General features: G+C 34.9%; 2 protein-coding genes across 9 annotated transcripts; one reads left to right on the top strand and one right to left on the bottom strand.

Moving 5' to 3' along the window:
• Positions 1–465: 465 nt before the first annotated feature.
• LOC128213252 (tRNA:m(4)X modification enzyme TRM13 homolog) lies at positions 466–15,438 on the bottom strand. 4 transcript variants are annotated; one of them, XM_052918829.1, is made up of 13 exons: positions 15,366–15,438; positions 9,044–9,190; positions 8,443–8,489; positions 8,078–8,144; positions 7,808–7,870; positions 7,506–7,575; positions 6,340–6,446; positions 6,048–6,126; positions 5,594–5,682; positions 5,233–5,302; positions 4,540–4,705; positions 3,671–4,225; positions 466–924 (listed from the first exon to the last, which is right to left on the bottom strand). In XM_052918829.1, exons 2-13 carry the CDS (start codon positions 9,185–9,187, stop codon positions 753–755), a joined length of 1,629 nt encoding a protein of 542 aa, XP_052774789.1. In that variant the 5' UTR covers positions 9,188–9,190; positions 15,366–15,438; the 3' UTR covers positions 466–752. The 4 variants fall into 4 exon arrangements, with proteins under 4 accessions (XP_052774789.1, XP_052774790.1, XP_052774791.1 ...); XM_052918830.1 differs by having other exon boundaries at positions 15,318–15,433; XM_052918831.1 differs by having other exon boundaries at positions 15,362–15,430.
• LOC128213253 (uncharacterized) lies at positions 13,412–21,249 on the top strand. 5 transcript variants are annotated; one of them, XM_052918836.1, is made up of 3 exons: positions 15,169–15,309; positions 18,554–19,876; positions 20,558–21,249. In XM_052918836.1, exons 2-3 carry the CDS (start codon positions 18,566–18,568, stop codon positions 20,576–20,578), a joined length of 1,332 nt encoding a protein of 443 aa, XP_052774796.1. In that variant the 5' UTR covers positions 15,169–15,309; positions 18,554–18,565; the 3' UTR covers positions 20,579–21,249. The 5 variants fall into 5 exon arrangements, with proteins under 5 accessions (XP_052774794.1, XP_052774793.1, XP_052774796.1 ...); XM_052918834.1 differs by lacking the exon at positions 15,169–15,309 and adding an exon at positions 13,412–14,679 and having other exon boundaries at positions 18,554–21,249; XM_052918833.1 differs by lacking the exon at positions 15,169–15,309 and adding an exon at positions 14,879–15,042 and having other exon boundaries at positions 18,554–21,249.
• The last annotated feature ends 209 nt before the right edge of the window (positions 21,250–21,458 follow it).

Here is a 21,458-nt window from a genome sequence, read left to right as displayed (position 1 = left end):
ATGGATCACACAACAAAGAAGAGCCAGAGCTATGGGCTTTGTAACACCACAAGAGCATAAGTTCAATATGAATTTCTTGAACAGATAATGAGTGATGACCCTACTCAAGATTTTGCATGACGACATCAGAACACCAATGACATGCCATTACCTCAACAGTGTTATTCTTCAAACATGAGCAGTAACAGGAACATGACAAATGCCCCTGGTTTGGCATTGTCGGTGTGAAAGCCAATTTACCACTTAGTGAGACATTGACCATTGAGATGAGAGCACGAATGCCACACACGACACATATTCCAATGATACTGTACTTTTTCTGTGATGTTTGATCGAAATTCGAATAAAAATGAGCAAGGGGGCCCCAAATCAGACAAGCTAACAATTACAACTTCAAATTACATTGTGCGTACATTGTGTACGTAATTGTTTAGTTAGTACCATTAACAAATCTCCAAGGGACAACTTCCAATCAAAATGTTTTGTTTATAATTGAACTATTTAATTAAAATTAAAAGCGACATGTCAACACGGTACAGATGTATAAATATTTATAATGTTAAAACCCCATGTCCCCAGTAAGTGCATAACTGTTTGATATAAACTTTTCCAAGTCATTTTAATTATCACAATAAATGGTTTACATATTATCAACTTTATTTTTGAGTGGTGGAGAATAATTGATGCAGTTCTTTTTTAAAACAAATGGTTAAAACCTAGAATTTCAAGCACTTTTTTGTTTTTGTTTTTAGTTAGGAAGCGAGCAGGACAACATTTTCTGGTGTAAAGAACTCTTCAATGTAGATTTTCATGGTACTCCTCAGACCATGCTCCTGGAGGTAACAGATCCGTCCGTGGTCGATCAGACGCTTGCATTTCCTTCCTATCTGCTCTCGCTCAGATTGTGTCAGCTTACTGTTTATGCTGGAAAACAACACACATATTTAATAAGTAGACATCTAAGAATGACATATATCTTAACATCATATGTTTTACGTATGACATGTATTTATGCATAGCTGTACCAAAAAATGTATATCTTAGCTTAAACAAAAATGTTAAAAAGCCTCAAGTAACAGAGGTAAACATACATCAAATGTAGAAGTTTAAGTTTTATACACGTCAAAACACAGCATTATTTACCCTGTGTTTTATATACTTCAAAACCCAGCATCATTTACCCTGTGTTCTATACACGTCAAAACCCAGCATTATTTACCCTGTGCTTTATACACATCAAAACTCAGCATTATTTACACACATAAAAAAAAACCAGCATCATTTACCCTGTGTTTTATACACGTCAAAACCCAGCATCATTTACCGTGTTTTACACACGTCAAAACCCAGCATCATTTACCCTGTGTTTTATACACATCAAAACTCAGCATCATTTACCCTGTGTTTTATACACGTCAAAACCCAGCATCATTTACCCTGTGTTTTATACACGTCATAACCCAGCATTATTTACCCTGTGTTTTATACACATCAAAACTCAAAATTATTTACACACATAAAAAAACCCAGCATCATTTACCATGTGTTTTATACGCATCAAAACCCAGTATTATTTACCCTGTGTTTTATATACATTAAAACCCAGCATTATTTAACCTGTGTTTTATATACGTCAAAACCAAGCATCATTTACCCTGTGTTTTACACACATCAAAACCAAGCATCATTTACCCTGTGTTTTATAAACGTCAAAACCCAGCATCATTTACCCTGTGTTTTACACACGTCAAAACCCAGCATCATTTACCCTGTGTTTTATACGCATCAAAACCCAGCATCATTTACCCTGTGTTTTATACACATCAAAACCTGCATCATTTACCCTGTGTTTTATACACGTCAAAACCCAGCATCATTTACCGTGTTTTACACACGTCAAAACCCAGCATCATTTACCCTGTGTTTTATACACATTAAAACCCAGCATCATTTACCCTGTGTTTTATACACGTCAAAACCCAGCATCATTTACCCTGTGTTTTATACACGTCAAAACCCAGCATCATTTACCCTGTGTTTTATACACGTCAAAACCCAGCTTCATTTACCCTGTGTTTTATACACATCAAAACCCAGCATCATTTACCCTGTGTTTTATACACATCAAAACCCAGCATCATTTACCCTGTGTTTTATACACATCAAAACCTGCATCATTTACCCTGTGTTTTATACACATCAAAACCCAGCATCATTTACCCTGTGTTTTATACACATCAAAACCTGCATCATTTACCCTGTGTTTTATACACGTCAAAACCTGCATCATTTACCCTGTGTTTTATACACATTAAAACCTGCATCATTTACCCTGTGTTTTATACACATCAAAACCTGCATCATTTACCCTGTGTTTTATACACATTAAAACCTGCATCATTTACCCTGTGTTTTATACACGTCAAAACCCAGCTTCATTTACCCTGTGTTTTATACACATCAAAACCCAGCATCATTTACCCTGTGTTTTATACACATCAAAACCCAGCATCATTTACCCTGTGTTTTATACACATCAAAACCTGCATCATTTACCCTGTGTTTTATACACATCAAAACCTGCATCATTTACCCTGTGTTTTATACACATCAAAACCCAGCATCATTTACCCTGTGTTTTATACACATCAAAACCTGCATCATTTACTCTGTGTTTTATACACGTCAAAACCTGCATCATTTACCCTGTGTTTTATACACATTAAAACCTGCATCATTTACCCTGTGTTTTATACACATCAAAACCTGCATCATTTACCCTGTGTTTTATACACATTAAAACCTGCATCATTTACCCTGTGTTTTATACACATCAAAACCTGCATCATTTACCCTGTGTTTTATACACATCAAAACCTGCATCATTTACCCTGTGTTTTATACACATTAAAACCTGCATCATTTACCCTGTGTTTTATACACATTAAAACCTGCATCATTTACCCTGTGTTTTATACACATCAAAACCTGCATCATTTACCCTGTGTTTTATACACATCAAAACCTGCATCATTTACCCTGTGTTTTATACATGTCAAAACCTGCATCATTTATCCTGTGTTTTATACACATCAAAACCTGCATCATTTACCCTGTGTTTTATACACATCAAAACCTGCATCATTTACCCTGTGTTTTATACACGTCAAAACCCAGCTTCATTTACCCTGTGTTTTATACGCATCAAAACCCAGCATCATTTACCCTGTGTTTTATACACATCAAAACCTGCATCATTTACCCTGTGTTTTATACACGTCATAACCCAGCATCATTTACCCTGTGTTTTATACACATCAAAACCTGCATCATTTACCCTGTGTTTTATACACATCAAAACCTGCATCATTTACCCTGTGTTTTATACATGTCAAAACCTGCATCATTTACCCTGTGTTTTATACACATCAAAACCCAGCATCATTTACCCTGTGTTTTATACACATCAAAACCTGCATCATTTACCCTGTGTTTTATACATGTCAAAACCTGCATCATTTACCCTGTGTTTTATACACATCAAAACCTGCATCATTTATCCTGTGTTTTATACACATCAAAACCTGCATCATTTACCCTGTGTTTTATACACGTCAAAACCCAGCATCATTTACCATATGCACATCTACAAAGTAACAGGTGTACCCACCTGCAGCCATCCATTGTTTCCACATTCTGGTGTTCCTCTTCCACCTCCTCTGTCTCATCTGATGTCTCAGTTTGGCCACTGGCTCTTCCCTTTTCTGTACTGCTTGCCTCACTAACTCTGCCACAGACAGCTTTCAGCGAAGTAGGAAAAGTTGCTATTTTGTTGTTTTGAACATTATTCTTATTATCCATTTCTGTCCCAGATATTTTCTTCTTTTGTTGTTCCACAACAGCATCTTTTTGTTTGTCCACATGAGCTACATTCCCAACATTATCCCCACTGTCAACACCTAGGTTAAACTTGTCTTCTTTACTTAACCTCACCTCACCATTGCCCTCAATGCCTCCATCCCTAGCCCCTATTCCCTTCTCGGTTGCAGCCTTCCTCTGGGAACTCCAGCCCTTCCAGGCACATGTGGCCCAGCTGCTCATACTGGCTATCACCTGGAAGTCCCGGGCCGTAAGCCCACACTCCTGGAAGAAGCCTTTACCCACGTACGGCCTCCAGGCACACCTGTGGTGGCAACATAAGGCTATCACAGCTCCAGCCAGCTGCCTGCAAACATCCGAAAATAGGGAATATATTCAGGGCATGATGAATGTTATGCAGTTCTATAATAAAAGTAATGTACATGCATTTTATTTCTATGTTTTTTGCAAAATATTACCCAACTTCATGGGAGTTGAAAATAACTTGATTGAAAATTAGTAAAGAAACAATTGAAATATAAGATTTCCTGCTAAAACTATTCTTCTAAACTTCTTATACAATACATGTACAATGTACATGTTTATCAATAATAAAAGATTTGATTACCGGTAATCTTTTTACATTATTACTTCCTATTATATCTTATCAAAGTTCATCACCTAGATTCTGACTTGAGCCTCTTTCTGGGTGCTCCCTCCCCATGCTGTGTTTCCTGTGCCAGTGTCTCTGTCACACATCGCAGGGCCAAGTCTGTGGCCGGCCCACACAGATGTTTCCCAAATGCCACCACAGACCGATCAGACTCACACAGGCATGTAACCTTGTCTGTAGTAGATCGTTTAACTATTTAATGTTACCTCTTAAATGGTGTGAGTGGTTTGTGCCACCAACTCCAATATAAGCTTATAGCCAAAAAATTTAAAAACATATCCACAGGCACTTAACCTTTTGACAAAATGGCCGTATGTCAGGAATAACATACCAGGTAATTAAACACATCCTAATTGTAACATGTACCAAGTAACGAAACGATACACTTTAAACTCGGGAGAAGCTCGCACCAACAGACCTTTCAAACATTATCCAACTGGTATTATGTGTGAAAGTGTTTAATACAACTACAATACATGAATGTGAAAATGTTATGAATAAGGAAATGTCCAGACCAGATTAAGAGCATTCTGAATAAGGCAATGTCCAGACCAGAACATTACTGTGTATAACTGAATATCACTTGACCCAACAGTGACCAAAAGATGAGCTGGCCATATATTAGGACAAAGGAAACTATTGATAGTATAGTACATGTGTTTTCGTCTGTCCGACGTGAATACTTATGCATGTAGCAGTACCAAGACGGAGATGCTCGATGTCTATCCGGATCCTCTCCATGACCCCCTCCTCTTTGTGCAGGTTGTCCATCTGGAATATGGGGTAATGGGGAAGGATATGTTACAGAAAATCATTACTGATACATGTAGTTACATTCATTTACCAAGTACTAGTAACTAAATACATGCAGTTTTATTTCTTCATTGCAGGGTCCTCCTGCAGGGCACATGTGTCCAAAGTACAAACAAATATTACCATACATTACTCAAAATCAATTAGATGTTTAATCACACATTTACAGCTGATCTTTAGTCAGAGGTCAAGCACCTTTTAACAGTTAATATAAAGACATACAGGACAAAAGACTGAATTAGACTGTACCTTATTTCGGACATGGCTGCGGTCAATTAGGAGAAAGCCAATGTTGTTCCTTTCCTTGACCGCTCCATGAAGCCAGTGGGATAGCTGGCCTGCAAATATTAAAGGAATTTGAGTTAACAACCATTTGAACAAACAGAGGCATCCTATTATAAATGTATTTTAAAGAATATACTTTAGTCATTATGTTTTATACCAAAATCTATTTCAGCAATCTTTAATAAGCAACTTCATGTGTATTAGTCACAATGAAAGACATTTATAAGGTTGTGTCCCTCTAAAGAAAAAAATAATAGGCTTTCAAATCATCAAACCTATCAAGATATATGAAAATATGTGCATATGTAATTCCTACTTTTATGTTGTTTTTAATAGTCAGAAAAGTGTAAACTCATTGTTATCTCATTGTTTTCTTTCATGATATAACCTTATTTTATTTTTATTTTAAACCAGCCACCTTTTCCAGCACCCATTTCCAGAAAGCACCTGTTGTCCACAAGCAAACCAAGACTCTCCATATGACCAATCAGTGATGCCTGAAAGGTAACATACAATATATTATACAAAGGTGTCATGGCAACTGATATTACAGTTGACACATTCAATACCAAATGATATCCATCATTTGAGAAAAACAGAAATATAATTATACGGAATTAATTATGTGATAAAAAAGCTATTTTAATCTTAATTTTACTAAACCATATTATATACCAAGGGTACATTTTGTGACAGATATTAATATGTACCTGTTGTTTTCTGTGTCTTATGGCTGCCGTACCATAACCAGGTCTCTCAATCTCTTCCTGCATGCAACTGTGAGTAAGAACCTCCTCCTCCAGGTTCACGATGTGCTCTACAACACACAGGGGACACACATAAAGCTTATTCCGTCCCTGATGTTGGCTGTATGATTACTGGACAAGCTAGTATACACTACAACACACAGGGGACACACATAAAGTTTATTCCGTCCCTGATGTTGCCTGTATGATTACTGGACAAGCTAGTAGACACAACAACACACAGGGGACACACATAAAGTTTATTCCGTCCCTGATGTTGGCTGTATGATTACTGGACAAGCTAGTAGACACTACAACACACAGGGGACACACATAAAGTTTATTCCGTCCCTGATGTTGGCTGTATGATTACTGGACAAGCTAGTAGACACTACAACACACAGGGGACACACATAAAGTTTATTCCGTCCCTGATGTTGGCTGTATGATTACTGGACAAGCTAGTAGACACTACAACACACAGGGGACACACAAAGTTTATTCCGTCCCTGATGTTGGCTGTATGATTACTGGACAAGCTAGTACACACAACAACACACAGGGGACACACATAAAGTTTATTCCGTCCCTGATGTTGGCTGTATGATTACTGGACAAGCTAGTAGACACTACAACACACAGGGGACACACATAAAGCTTATTCCATCCCTGATGTTGGCTGTATGATTACTGGACAAGCTAGTATACACTACAACACACAGGGGACACACATAAAGTTTATTCTGTCCCTGATGTTGGCTGTACGCTTACTATACAAGCTAGTACACACAACAACAGGTACATAATGATTATTCTGTCCCAGATGGTGCCCGTACTCTTACTGGACTCACTTCTATACACTACAACACAAGGGACACACATAATGCTTATTCTATCCCTGATGGTGCCTGTATGCCACCCTTTTGTCAGTGTATTTATTTATATACACAAATATAGGAATAAATTACTGGTTGCAATTTGCTTCCAATTTACCTTGTGCTGAACAGCACTATGAAACTTGAAGCTTTATTCTGTTTGTTATAGATACTGTGTTATTCTAGATACACTTGACTTTTAAAATTTGAACATAAAATTAAAGGTACACCATTGTACTTAAGTTGAGTTCATACCTTTATATAGCTGATTGACTTTATCTATAAGGTCTTCTAGCTCTGCTTGGGGAACTGTCAAAACTGTCGCCTGGAAATGCATATTATACATTAGAACAGGGTACATGTATTTCATTCTGACTTAAATGGTAGTATATTAAATATAAATGGTCCTTAGCACCAAATATGTTTTGTTAACATTGCTGTCTTTTCTATGTTTTTTTGTCTTTCAGAGAGTTAATTGCTATAAATACTGCTTAACTTTGTTTACATAATTTCAAGTGTGAAATAGGCTTAATAACTAATATAGCATATACAATAACCTTTGGGTCTGGTACAGTCTCCCCTGCATCATCTCCACTGTTGATGCCAGCACTGTAGTATGCCTGCAAGAGGAAAACCCACACATCTACGTTCACATCATATATCTCAATGATAAAAAAATATTGATGGGATTGGATGTATGCATATGTTGATGGTATTGAACAACTTATAACATACATGTATAAATCTCAGTTATAACAATTGTATTTTCATAAAGGATCATCAAATTAGTATACTGTGTTGCAATTCCAAGGTCAAAACCCACTTACTGGCATATCCTTGGGTCGACTTGGACATTTTTTCATATGGTGATTAAGCTTGGCTTCATAGCAGGTGCTGAAACATACATCCTGTGTATATAAACATGTCAAGGAAACAATTATTAGGTATAAAAGCGTGTACATGTAGCTAAACTGATGCATAGGGTAATGATAATCATACTCAAACATGTACTAGGATTTATTTATTTATAAAAAAATAATGTTACAACTGATCAGATTTTTTTAATTAATCAGTATAAAATCTTAACATTGGATAAGAAGGATGCATTGAGTAATGATTTCATTTCAATATTTATGCAAGCATATAAGAAGCAACTAAAGTCTAGGTCAGGCATTTTATACAGTTCACTTACTGCTTTCCATCATATGGACAGAGAACCCTCTTTTTCCCTACATCAGCCTGCAATTTGAAAAAATACTAAACTTATTTTGTCCACCAAAAATAGGATTCAGAATTGGAGCATTACTTATTATGTATTCAATCACTCTAATCTGCTATGTCATCTGTTGCAAGTGACCATGATTTTTCTAGTAAAGTTTCCATTGGCCATGACCAATGTGCGTACCAGTTTTGAGTTTTTTGTTATAATTGCATGTATATCACATTATGTGTAAACAATTTGTTTTAATATTGTTAAATTCATGTACATTGTATGTTTTGTATATTTTGGCATAGCTGAAGACAACATTGTTAAAAAGATACTGATGAACCTTTGTTATTATTATTATTATTATTATTATCATTATTAATTTATTACCATAATAATTAAAACAACATTTTATAATACCTAAATATAATTACTTATGTAAAATGCTACGCTGAAAATGCCTTTGCAAAAAGACAAACATTATGAGTACCGGTATATATATATATGAACATATACATATTGCTTATATGTAGATTAATTTATCTAAGTATATACCACATGTATAAGCAAACAAGGAGTTACATACATCAAAGATTGTTGCATGTTCAGCACAATAGTTTGAGTCCTTGGCTCGCGTGAACCTGCAGTATCTGCGTTTACGCTTCACAAAGAAATGGCAGCTCCCTACAGGTGGCTCTGGTTGGGGCTGTTCTTTTTTTTCATTTCCCATTTTCTGAAATGGCAAAGATATACAAAATAGGTGTTAGAACCATAGCAATATTGTTTGGCTTCAGTTCATGTGCATACTCAACAATGTCTAACTCCCATTCTGTCTCAGGCTCCCTTCCCGGCTAGTCACGCCCTCCTATCTTATCCAAATAATTACTATATATGTCAAGATATGCTTTCAGGGGTCGATACTAACCATTTTTCTAAGGGATCTCGAAGGGACACCAACATTAGAAATCAGGTGTCCCTTCCTGAAATTAGGAGTCCCTTCAACTTTTTACATTTATTTTTCATTATTGAGCCTGTTTTAATATTAAGTTTAACATACAAAATTTAATGCAGTGTCTTTACTATTCAATTTGTAAATCAAGTATACACCATATAATACATGTTTTCAACAGCATGTAATGACAAGTTAGTAGCACAATGTCAGACATTTGAACCTCTGGCAAAGCAGAGAGGAAGATTTGGGTCTCATCTCGGTAGATTAAGATCAAAAGCGGTAGAATGTCTAAGTCCCTTTTGTTTTCAGCCAAAAAAAAAGATGGATACAATGTAAACAAAAACTTGATGTTGTTACTGTTTTTAGATTTTTGGAAAAAACGCATTAAATATGCCATGGGTTAGGGTCTTCTCATATGTCATTGCTTTTGATTGAGAAACAGTAGGAATATTACATCTGGCTTGTGCAAATTCAAGTTTTATATTTAGTAGAGCTGCTGACAATCAATCAATCAGACTGCCGAACAAGTGTAGTCCATACTTGAAGAGCAGACGCCCGAAAAATTGTGCATGTTAATTTTTCGCGCCAAAATGTCGTAAAATTGTTATCCATTGATTGAAGATTTAGTAATTTTATTTCTATAATGTTTTGATCAAAGCATAAAGCAAAGAATGCTGAATAGTAGGATGCCAGTAAATGTTTTTGTAACAACTTGATGGTCGCATCATTAAGGCATCAAAAGTCAGCAGTGTTGGCATCTTTTTGGGGCGGTTCTGACATATAAGCAAACTAGTTTACCATAATTATTGTACCGATAATAAATGTCTGTCACCTCTGACCTTGTTAATAATGTAAACAACAAAACGCAAAGCGTTAACCCGCATGACGTAACTCTAGTAAAAATGTCAGCCATACTTAAGCTTTACTGTGCGATGTATTAATATTAATATCATTTTTACATGCACTGTTAAGAAATTAAGTGGGGGACCCAAATTTAGGTAATAAATTAATGAAACGCTATTTATTTATTGATATTTAGCTTTTATCAGTCAAAACTTAAGTGTCCGGACGGAATAACAGACTTCAAAGTTAAGGTGTCCCTCCCGAAAAATTGGTGTCCTCGGGATCCCTGGACCCCGTTAGTGTCAAACACTGGCTTTTATACATTTTTTTTTATTTGGACTATTTTTTAAAGCTTTGATTTGGATTGGTAGAATCCCTCAAATAGAGTCTAAAACTGTTTAGGCAACCACCCTGTCTACTAGCTGATGAAGGGGCAAAAGGGTAGCGCACAATCTTTTTTTGTATGTCAAATTCAATATTAAAAGAATACAACATAATGCTCCATTTCAGTTTCATAAATACAGTATAGCCGCTTCTGTTCTGCTGGATTGGGGTGCAAGTCCAAAGCTGTGCCCCATACGTTGCCCCACAATCCCGAATCCTATCTAGGCCATAAATATGTTTATAAGTTTTTCATACTTTTAAGATGGCAACTATCTAAGTGATTTGGATTTGTAAAATTTAATTATGGACACAACATCTAATTATTTAGACTATGATCTGTCACTGCTGTCATACCATTTACAGCCAAAAACAAAGATAACACTATATGCACCAGTCCAATTTAACTGGAATAATGGAAACTTATTATCTAAGTGAAGGAATTGAAATTATTAAGAATCATTATGATACGATTTTATGGCTAAAATTAGATCATGCTTTTTTTAACACCGCTGCAGATATTTATTTATGCGGAGCTTACATTTGGGGAGAAGATTCACCTATATATAATGTAGTCAATGTTGATTTATTTGACATATTAGAAAATGATATATCTTTATATGATGATAAGGGCTGTGTTTTTGTTTGTGGTGACCTTAATAGTAGAGTTGGTAATAAAAAGGATTATGTTATACATGATAAGTTTAATTGCTGTATTGACAGCCAAGATGACAATTTTGATTGTACTCCAGATAGGGCCTCCATCGACAGGTCAAGTAATAGTCACGGAACAAAGTTGTTAGATATTTGTAAGGGGTCAAGCCTTCGCATTGCTAACGGTCGTTTAGGTAATACAGATCAGTACACTTTTTTGTCTCATAACGGCTGTTCTGTGATTGACTATTTATTAACAAGTGAGCGTAATTTTACTAAGATAAATCAGTTTACTATCGAATCATTTAATGAATGGAGTGATCATGCCCCTTTAAATATTTCATTGTTATGCAACAATAAGATACCTGACGCCGAATTTCATTCAGAGATTAAATATAAATGGAATGTATCATTTCGAGAACAATTTCGTTCAGGGATTATAGCAAAATTGTCAGTGTTTAATAATATTGTTAATAATAAAGATTGCTCGCATAGGGATTCGGTGAATACTATGTTAACTATGTTTACAAATACAATACGAGATGTGGCCGACCCATTGTTTGCTAAAGACTGTTGTTATAAGGATAATGTATTTTTTGACAATTGTACAGTTAATGATAAAAATTGGTTTGATCAAGAATGTTCAAATGCCCGAAGCTTGTATTTAGAGGCACTTCGAACTTTTAATAATTGCAAATCTGATGAAAACCGACTGATACTTTGTGACCTTAAATCGATTTACAAAGCAATTATAAAAAGAAAGAAAAATGTTGATTATAGAAAAAGAATGAACGACATCGAAAATCTGAGAAAATGTAAACCTAGAGATTTTTGGAAGCATTTTAAAACAAAAAGTTTCAACAAATCCAATAAAATTCCTCTTGACGAATTCCATAAATACTTTGAAAATATAAGTAACAATGATTTTGGTAATCATAACTTAGAAGCGGAGGATTTTAATGAACAATTTGATTTTAATCAACCAAATACAGTTTTCCCAGAACTTGATGAAACTATTTCTGTTGAAGAAATTAAAGTTGCTGTTAAATCATTGAAAAGATGTAAAGCATTTGGGAATGACTTTTTACTAAATGAATACTTTATTGAAACCGTAGACATTTTATCATCGCATATTTGTGACCTGTTTAACAATATATTAGATTCGGGGGTTTTCCCAGAGCAATGGACGGAAGGTATTATTATCCCCCTGCACAAAAAAGGTTCTGAATCAGATGTTAATAACTATAGGGGAATAACATTAGTTAGTTGTTTATCAAAAATATTTACTTCTGTCATTAATAAACGTATAGATAAATTATGTGACGATCATAACATTATTTCGGATGCTCAATTCGGATTTCGAAAAGGGCGATCTACAACGGATGCCATTTTTATACTTTATTCATTAATTCAGAATTATTTGTTTGAGAAAAAAAGATTATACGTTATTTTTGTCGATATGATGAAGTGTTTTGATACTATTTATAGAAATGCACTATGGTTAAAGATGTACAAATGTGGAATACAAGGGAAAATACTTAGAATTGTTCGCGACATGTACAAAAAAGTCAAATCTTGTGTAAAATCAATGTCTTCATATTCTGATTTCTTTTCTTACGCTGTTGGCTTACGCCAAGGAGAAGTTATGTCTCCTTTATTATTTTCTTTATTTGTAGATGATCTAGAGTTGTATTTACAGAATGATGTTAACTCTGGTCTGCACTTAGATGATATTATTTTAATATTGTTATTATTTGCTGATGACATGGCCATTGTAGGCAAATCTCCTGAAGATATTCAAATTCAATTAAATAATTTATCAAGTTATTGTAATGCATGGGGATTAAAGGTAAATACTGATAAAACAAAAATTATGGTTTTTCGAAAAAGAGGCGGGCTTTTGCCTAACAAACGATGGACTTATAATGGTCAGGATATACAAGTGGTTAACGATTTTAATTATTTAGGTGTTGTATTTAATTATACTGGTAATTTTAGTTTGAACCAAGAACATTTGATTGGAAAAGCCCTTAAGGCAATGAATGTTTTATTTCATAAGTGTAATGATTTCGATTTTAAACCCAAGATTATGTGTCAACTTTTTGACGCCTTTGTTGGTTCCATATTAAATTACTCAGCAGAGGTCTGGGGATTTACTAAATCTAAAGAAATAGAGAGAATTCACTTAAAATTTTGTAAAAGACTATTGAGAGTTAGAACTAATACTTGCAATGCGTGTGTTTATGGGGAATTAGGCAGATACCCTTTGTATTTGCATAGATACATTCATATATTAAAATATTGGTTCAAGATTGTTACCACTGACAATATTATTATCAAAACAGTATATAACCGAGCTGTATACTATTGCACTAAAGGTTGTCGCAATTGGGTTTATAATGTTAAAAAAATGTTAAATGATTTTGGCTTTAGCCACGTCTTTGATAATGTTCTAAATATTGATGTAGCTGTCTTTATTGAATCTTTCAAGTGTAGATTATACGATACTTTCAAACAAGATTGGTTCAGAACAGTTGAAAATAGTAGCGTATTGGATATATATAGAACAGTTAAATCATGTTTTGCATATGAAACTTACTTAGATATTATACCAGGAAATTTAAGATTTTACTTTAGTCGATTACGTCTATCTGTTCATCCGCTTCGTATTCAAACTGGTAGATATGCCAGAAATAACATACCTAGAGCTGAAAGATATTGTCAATGCTGTAATTCTTTGGATATCGAAGATGAATTTCACTTTATATGCATCTGTTCTCATTTTGATGCTCTTAGAAGAAAATATTTAAAGAAATACTATTTTGTAAAGCCGTCAGTATTTAAATATATCCAGTTAATAAATTCAACTAACAGAACGGAACTTATAAAACTTTGTATCTTTGTTAAAGAATCTCTTAAAATAAGATCAAACTTACTAAATGTCAATACTTAATTTCATTTATAAACCATGTTCACCTTCTCATTTATTATTTATTGTCTTTTTTCTTTTTTTTTCTACATATTTGTTTGTTATAATTTGTATTTATTATTGTTTATTATCATTGCCCATACACGTTGACAAATTGTATTATAATATGTATGTGTTGTGACGATGTACTATGTGCAAGTCAATAAACTGTCTGTCTGTCTGTCTGTCTGTCAATATGCAAATTCGAGTGTGAAATAATATATTTTTATACATATATTTTTTTTCTTCATAATATTGATATAGTCTAAAATAATAGACGTGTTATACGGGATTCTTCCAATCCCTAACGTCTAAACGGGAATGTGCAAAAAACGGGGGTGTTTTAAAAAATATTGAAATTGTTTTAAGTGAAGTATTTTATGGTTGAAATTGATCATAAAGAGTTATATTCATATTTTACCATGTAAGTGAAATGTTATTTTGCACTAAACAAGCATTAAGTGCATTAAAACAAGTTGTTTACCTTTCCAATAAAACGAAAGTTGACTGACACAGACAACAATTATGCGAAGGGGAACAACTCAATACAATCGTAATAGCTCGGCCTCCTCCGACAAATAGACCTCGTTATACAATCGTAACAAGACGGCCATGGCCGAAATGTTCCGAGCGATTTAAAACTGTGCCCTAAAGCCTTGCAGGTGCCCTTCATGTATATATCGTTATGTTTTGACAGAATGAAATGAAAAAAAGCCGTCAAACTCATAATTATAAGTTGGATATTTATTTTTTTGTGTACGGAACTAATATAAAATAACATTATCTGGTAATATTTCTTGTTTTTATGATATTTTATAGACGCTATATGCTTTAACCCGGAATCCTGATCGGAACAACTACCCACTTTTGATACTAAACAATTTGTACGTGAAGGATTTGCCATATCAAAAATCTAAAAAAAATCCGTCAACGTACAATTATTTGGACTAAATAATGATATAACTTCTCTAAGAGAACTGTTGTCTGCTACATTTTACAATGATGTGTGACTGACTTCCAAAATATTGTATATACACAGATAGAAGCCGATTTCGTGAGTACCTATTCAACCATCTGTATTTCAGGAGTTATAAACCAAAATATACCGACAATTTTCGAGTTTTCAACTGGAGTGTTTACATCGACGGCATCGACATCTCAATAAATTTTGGTAGTACTCGTTGAACATAATGTACTACCGTACTGCAGTACGGCCTAACTATCATTAATTTTAATACTGATCAAATAGCCCCCAAGTCAAATAGCCCCCATTTTGGTCAAATAGCCCCCACACTTATGGTCAAATAGCCACCACTTGGAAAAAAATGGTTAAAACGCCCCCAATTTGATCAAAACGCCCCCATTTTGGTCAAATAGACCCCACTCCTTTTTTATTTGAAATTATATTTGAAGGCAAGTTGTAATATTTAAATATAAGATATTTGAATATAAGTTGTAATATTTTTAATATATTTGAATGTATATTTGAAGGTAAGTTGTAATATTATTTAGATATTTGTATTTATATTTGAAGGTAAGTTGTAATATTTTTAAGATATATTGCATTTACATAATTGCTAATCAAACAATAACATTTTTTTGATAATTAAAATGTTTTAAAATATAAAATATAATTTGCACATATTAAAGACTTATTAGTTAGAGAAGATAGGGCATCTAAATTATCACATTGTGCAATAATCCTTTGAAGAAAGATGAAAGTGGGTTCACACTTAGCTTAATAACTGACCTCAAATAATTTAGTTTGCGCAAGATTAAAGCCGGTTCACACCAGCCTGCTCCAAAAGATTTATATATATCTATATTTGTCTACACCGTCCCAAACACAAATGAAACAGAAGATTAGTGAAAGCTGCATAAAAACTTTATAATTATGTATTGACATATAATATTCACTCTGACATCATCTATGCTAATGTATATTGTATTGTGCAATGAGAATACATTTTACCATACATTGTAAATGTGAATTTAAAAGATGTGAATAATATGTAAATTATTTCAAAATTATAAAAAAGTTTAATAATATATTCTTGTTGTTACTTAATTTCAATGCGTAATCAATATTAAATTAAAGAAAAACACCAAAAAACACCTTATGGCTTAGAAATATTTAAAATGTAGATTTGATGTAATAATATATTATTTATATTAAGTAATGTTTTTAAACGTTTGATATTCTTACTTGGTAAAATTGTCAGATTTATTGATATACAAATAATGTTAATTGCACTTCATTTTGTAAAAATAAAGGTTTATTTTTTTGGGGGGAATGACATAAGTATGCATACATACATATAAAAAAATGTGGGGGCGTTTTGGGGGGGGGGGGCTATTTGACCAATTTTAAAATGTGAGTGGGGGCTATTTGACTAGGAAGCACTAAAATTCATGAGCGATCAGGGATACTTTTTTTGTTGTTTTTTTACATTTCTTTTGTATCCCTGTATCCCTCGAGTCTGCCATAGTAAAACATCTTCAAAAGACTCGTGGACATGTATATAAGCTACAGTGGCGGTTCTACCGGGGGGCAGGGAGGGCCCTTGCCCCCCAGCTGGCCGGCAAGTTATGTTTTTTGGGGCACATATTTAATGATTAACATCGGGGACCGAACATTCGATAATGATAAATCGGCGCCGCACGTTAACAGTTTAAAACAACTTATATATGTCTGGTATAGGATATATTCTGAAAACAGTAAACTAACCCGTATTACTGCAGCCATATTTGTTAACTTTTAATCAGCTGTCTGTGTAAAAATGCGGCGCCGATTTATCATTATCGAATGGTCGATGTTGACACACAATGTTCGTCATTGCTTTTAATAATGTCATTGTGTGTCAACAAGGTATGTGTGTGCATGACGTTCATTTAACAAAAAATTAAATTCAAAACGTTGCCGCCTTGAAACTTTCCATTTCGACCTTTATTAACGTTGGAATCATGCTAGAGCCTTTGAAAATTAATACAGAATCATGTATTTGAAGCCTTTTATGGAATTTGTTGTCAAGTTGGTTTTACTTCAGTTAACTTAAATGACAATGGCATCCGAAGTACAGTTTCGTTGAGTACGTGCAATCAATATATACATGAGTTACTGTAGGATTATATAGTATTTATTCTACTTCACATACTGTATGTGTATCTCAGGTGGCCGAGTGGTTAACGACTTTTAGGTTTCAAATCCGGCGACGCCGGTTCGATTCATCTCATCGGCATGATATATTTTTTGTGAAAGGTTTATCTTATATCAGTTAATGCTATCTTTTTAATTCAATTGATCTGCCAAACATCATTGGCAGTGACAACAAATGTTAATTCCATGTCATTATATGATTAAAATGATGCATTCCAAAAAAGTTTTATATGTTTATTTTTAAAGTCCTGGAACCGCCACTGGGCTAATTCTGACATACGATGTGTGCCAGATTGATGAAAATTTAATAAGTAACTGCTAAAGCCTTTTTACAATAAAAATGAAACATGCAAATTCAAACTCAGACTCAATACAAATATGTAGATTAGTGAGGACGAGTCTGAAATCGATATCGAGACTTGCAACGGTTCGTAATCATGGTCCCAGATAATACATACATGTACGTATGTGGTAATTTTGAGGGTGTTTTAATCTATTGCGTTATTTCTAAGGTGAATATGTATGGCCATTTTTCAAAAACAATGCCATGGATTAAGAGTTTGAATGTATTTTCGAAATAAAATGCATTTTCTGCTCATTGTAGGGAAACGTTTTGGGATCATCCATTATTTTCAGTTAACCATTTTGCGTAAAAGAAATAATTAAAATAAGATGTGTTTTCCTTATAATACTGCAATTATGCCGTTGCATTTCATTGATTTTCTACATACCTGTAAAACAACACAACATTTATATTATGAAGTGGACAATTGGATGAAAACTTCCACAATTAAAATATTTGTTCAGTATAAATACTTCGGTGCAGCTTATTGAGACAGTGTTGATGTATGATCGCGTAATACCTATATTGTTATTTTGCGCGCGATTGTCATCACTAACAGTTTAAACAACCTCTAGTGTTTACTGTTTTATGTCAAAACAGTCAATATCGGAGAAGAAAACTAAATTGCACCCATTTTTAATAAAAAAACTAGGTATTTTTGACTTCGGGGAATGATCCCGCACACCTCTTGTGGCAAATCTTGGCCCCGCCCCTGATTTTGAAAGTCTGACTAAATAGAGATGTCCAAAAATAAGTTGTTATATCTGTAATAACAAACAGTATATATAACCTTTTCAGGGCGGGTGAGAGATGGCCGATGCTTATAATGAATTGTCGGAGCGAGTGTGTGAAGTGTTAGACCATCTCGGTTACAGCGAGTCCATTGTTATGTTCCGAAGGGAGATATGGAGACAGAGGGACTTGCAACGGAACAGCCAGGAAAAACACCGCACCAGAATCACTGCCGGTAGTAAGATGGAAGGTTTCTCTGCGCCGTGTGAGAGCGACACGGATTACGTGTTTCTCGACAACTACACCGTGTGCGCTCTTGTCGGTGACACGTCTCATACACCGCCTGAAAGCCTCACCGCTCTAACCCTGCACGCCGAGCAATGCAGTCCGGGGCACTTTTGGTTAGAATTGAAGCATACTGGATCTGTTGAAAATATGAATATACAAAAAGCCTTGTTCATCCATGAAGATGGACGAAAGTTTCTGTCTAGCTATGAATTCAGGAAATCGTTCATCCTTAATGACAAAATAGAATCAATATCCGGGCCAGCTTTGACGAAGAGTAACGAATACCACAGCTGGGACCATGTGTTCGCATTTCGCTGTACCAGTCAGCAACAGCTATTAATGGAGTGGGCAAGTAGACCAAGGCCCCATGGCTGGCCGTCACCGGGGCTGGTGCGGGAAGTTCTACAACAAGACGCACAAATAGTGCCTGTTGGATGCAAAAGCAGTGGAAATAAAGACGTACAGTGGAGGGCTTGCTTCATTCCTAGTGAGAAAAAATTATCGGATTCATGGAATGAATTTCAATATAAAATGTACATACTTCTGAAGTTTTTGAAGAAAACAGAGTTGAAACCAATTTCAGATGAAATGTCTTCATATTTAATGAAGAATGTCATGTTTTGGTTCGTAGAGGGAAAGCCATTGGATGTATTCACAAAGTCAACATTACTTGTTAATGTCCAGTCTTGTCTGAAAATGTTCCTGAAAGCCCTTAAAGACAATCATCTATCATATTACATGATTCCAGGCCGAAATCTCCTAACAGGTAGAATCAACCCACAACAACGACATAAACTCATTGTGAAACTTGAAGAGCTCATACAAGAAGGGCCCCGCATCGTGTTCCGATGTCCAAGAGTTGTAGAGGCCTTGCAGCTGCCACCATCCGAGCTCGAGGGGAAGGGTTGCTGGAGGGACAAGCTGGAGAGGCTGTTCCGGGCGAGTGAGAACATCGGCTGGTCACACTGGCGGCCCGGCATGACGCGCGAGGAGGTGGACCGCTGCACGTGGGCCGACCCGGACTTTACCGCAATCAAAGACCTGATGGCTGACATGGTCTGGCCGCAGTGGAGGCAGCATCAGGAACAGGATATGAATGAGGTGCTGTACAGAAAAGTAGCTGATGCTTTGTCATAACTTGACAACGATATATACAAAACAAAACGATTTAAATAGAAGACAATAGGATTCCACTACTCTTCAGTTCATAACTTTAATTTGGTTCTGAATTAGAATTAATGGTTTGTTATAATATATATCGCTATATATACACATTTGTACACACCATAATATTCGTAGAGTATCTTGTTTTATATATATATATATATATATATATATATATATATATAAAATGGCTTATTATTATATTGAACATTTAGTTGTGTCGAACTTTTAAACAATCGTTACATAAAGATATTAATATTATTATTAGCAACTCGCTAATAATATTATTAATAACTTTATGTTACGTTTATTTCCACATAAGGATTATGTTACAATGTACTGACACATTTAGTGTCATTCGGTTGTAATCGTCCTGAAAAAGGCCCCACGTAAGAGAATGGAATAATAGAAGTGACATGATCTTTGTTGACAAATTGAAAAGTGAACGTTGGCGACATGACCCACAGGGGTATATGAGAGACACATTGGAGGTTGTATTACGGGCGGTGTACCTCCATGGACCATCGTTGGTGGCTGGCCGAGGCGTTCAAATACTGCTGAATTGCAGAATCTTTCAGCTTTCAGTCGTTGTTTCTCCAAACATTTCCTTTGTTGCAGAACTACTGTGCGGTGTCATAAGTTACGACCTATTATGTACGTGAAGTTAGCGACCAAGCGTCCTGACAGCCCAGCAGATGAAGTAAGCGGTCTAGCAGCGTGAAGTCAGCGGCCTAGCGGCCTGAAATTGATGACTGTTGGCTTAAATGGTTTCAAAGCATAGTTTTATGCGTTTTCTTCAAACGTTGTTTATACACAAATTAACATCCTGTAGCGATTATTAGCATTTTCCAAAAGTCGATCTAGCATATGCCTGCGGCCTAGCGGCCCAAAATTGTTTTATTTTCAAAGGCATTGTTTGTGTTTGCTTAAAAATAAAATAAAAAAAATAGCGTTTTATGCACAAATTAACATCATGTAGGCTATTTTTTATTTTATTTTTAAGCAAACACAAACAATGCCTTCGAAAACAATAACAAATTAACGATTTTATGATCAAATTAACATCCTCTTGCAATAAAAAATATCAGCATTTTTCTGTTACAATCGAAAACTAAGTCAAAACTGTCATTTTACAGCCCCCAACAGACAATGACTATCCTTCAAGCATTCTTCATTCCCCCCCCCCTTAAAATCGATCTAGTGTCCCAACGGGCTGTCGGCGTGACGTTAGGGGCCTAGAGGCCTACAATTGTTTTCTATGTCAAAGTATTTTTTGAGGCGTTTTCTTTTGAATAAAACACAATCATTTATTTTTGTATCAACTTTTTGGAATATTTGTTATTGAATAAAACATTAATTCATTATTGTAGAGGCCCTGCAGCTTAACAACGTTTGTTATGAACAAAAAAAACATCCTAAAGTGATTATCAGCAGTTTTAAGAAGTCATCCCCATGTTACAAAATGTTTTCGGATTTTAGTTTAAAACTAAGTAAAAACAGCTCCTAATGGACAACTAAA

Source organism: Mya arenaria, chromosome 13 (genome assembly GCF_026914265.1).
Source record: "Mya arenaria isolate MELC-2E11 chromosome 13, ASM2691426v1".
In the NCBI taxonomy this organism is placed as follows: Eukaryota; Metazoa; Mollusca; class Bivalvia; order Myida; family Myidae; genus Mya; species Mya arenaria.
The sequence above is the reverse complement of the archived record's forward strand: the minus strand, read 5'-3'. Positions and strand labels throughout refer to the sequence as shown.

What these genes read in the sequence shown, in the direction of transcription:
- LOC128213252 (XM_052918829.1), bottom strand. Translation starts at nt 9,187, where the DNA reads ATGGGAAATGAAAAAAAAGAACAGCCCCAACCAGAGCCACCTGTAGGG. An exon ending in AACATGCAACAATCTTTGAT is followed by an intron (nt 8,490 to 9,043) that starts GTATGTAACTCC and finishes TTCAAATTGCAG; the next exon opens with GCTGATGTAGGGAAAAAGAG. An exon ending in GGAAATGGGTGCTGGAAAAG is followed by an intron (nt 5,683 to 6,047) that starts GTGGCTGGTTTA and finishes TAATATTTGCAG; the next exon opens with GCCAGCTATCCCACTGGCTT.
- LOC128213253 (XM_052918834.1), top strand. Translation starts at nt 18,566, where the DNA reads ATGGCCGATGCTTATAATGAATTGTCGGAGCGAGTGTGTGAAGTGTTA.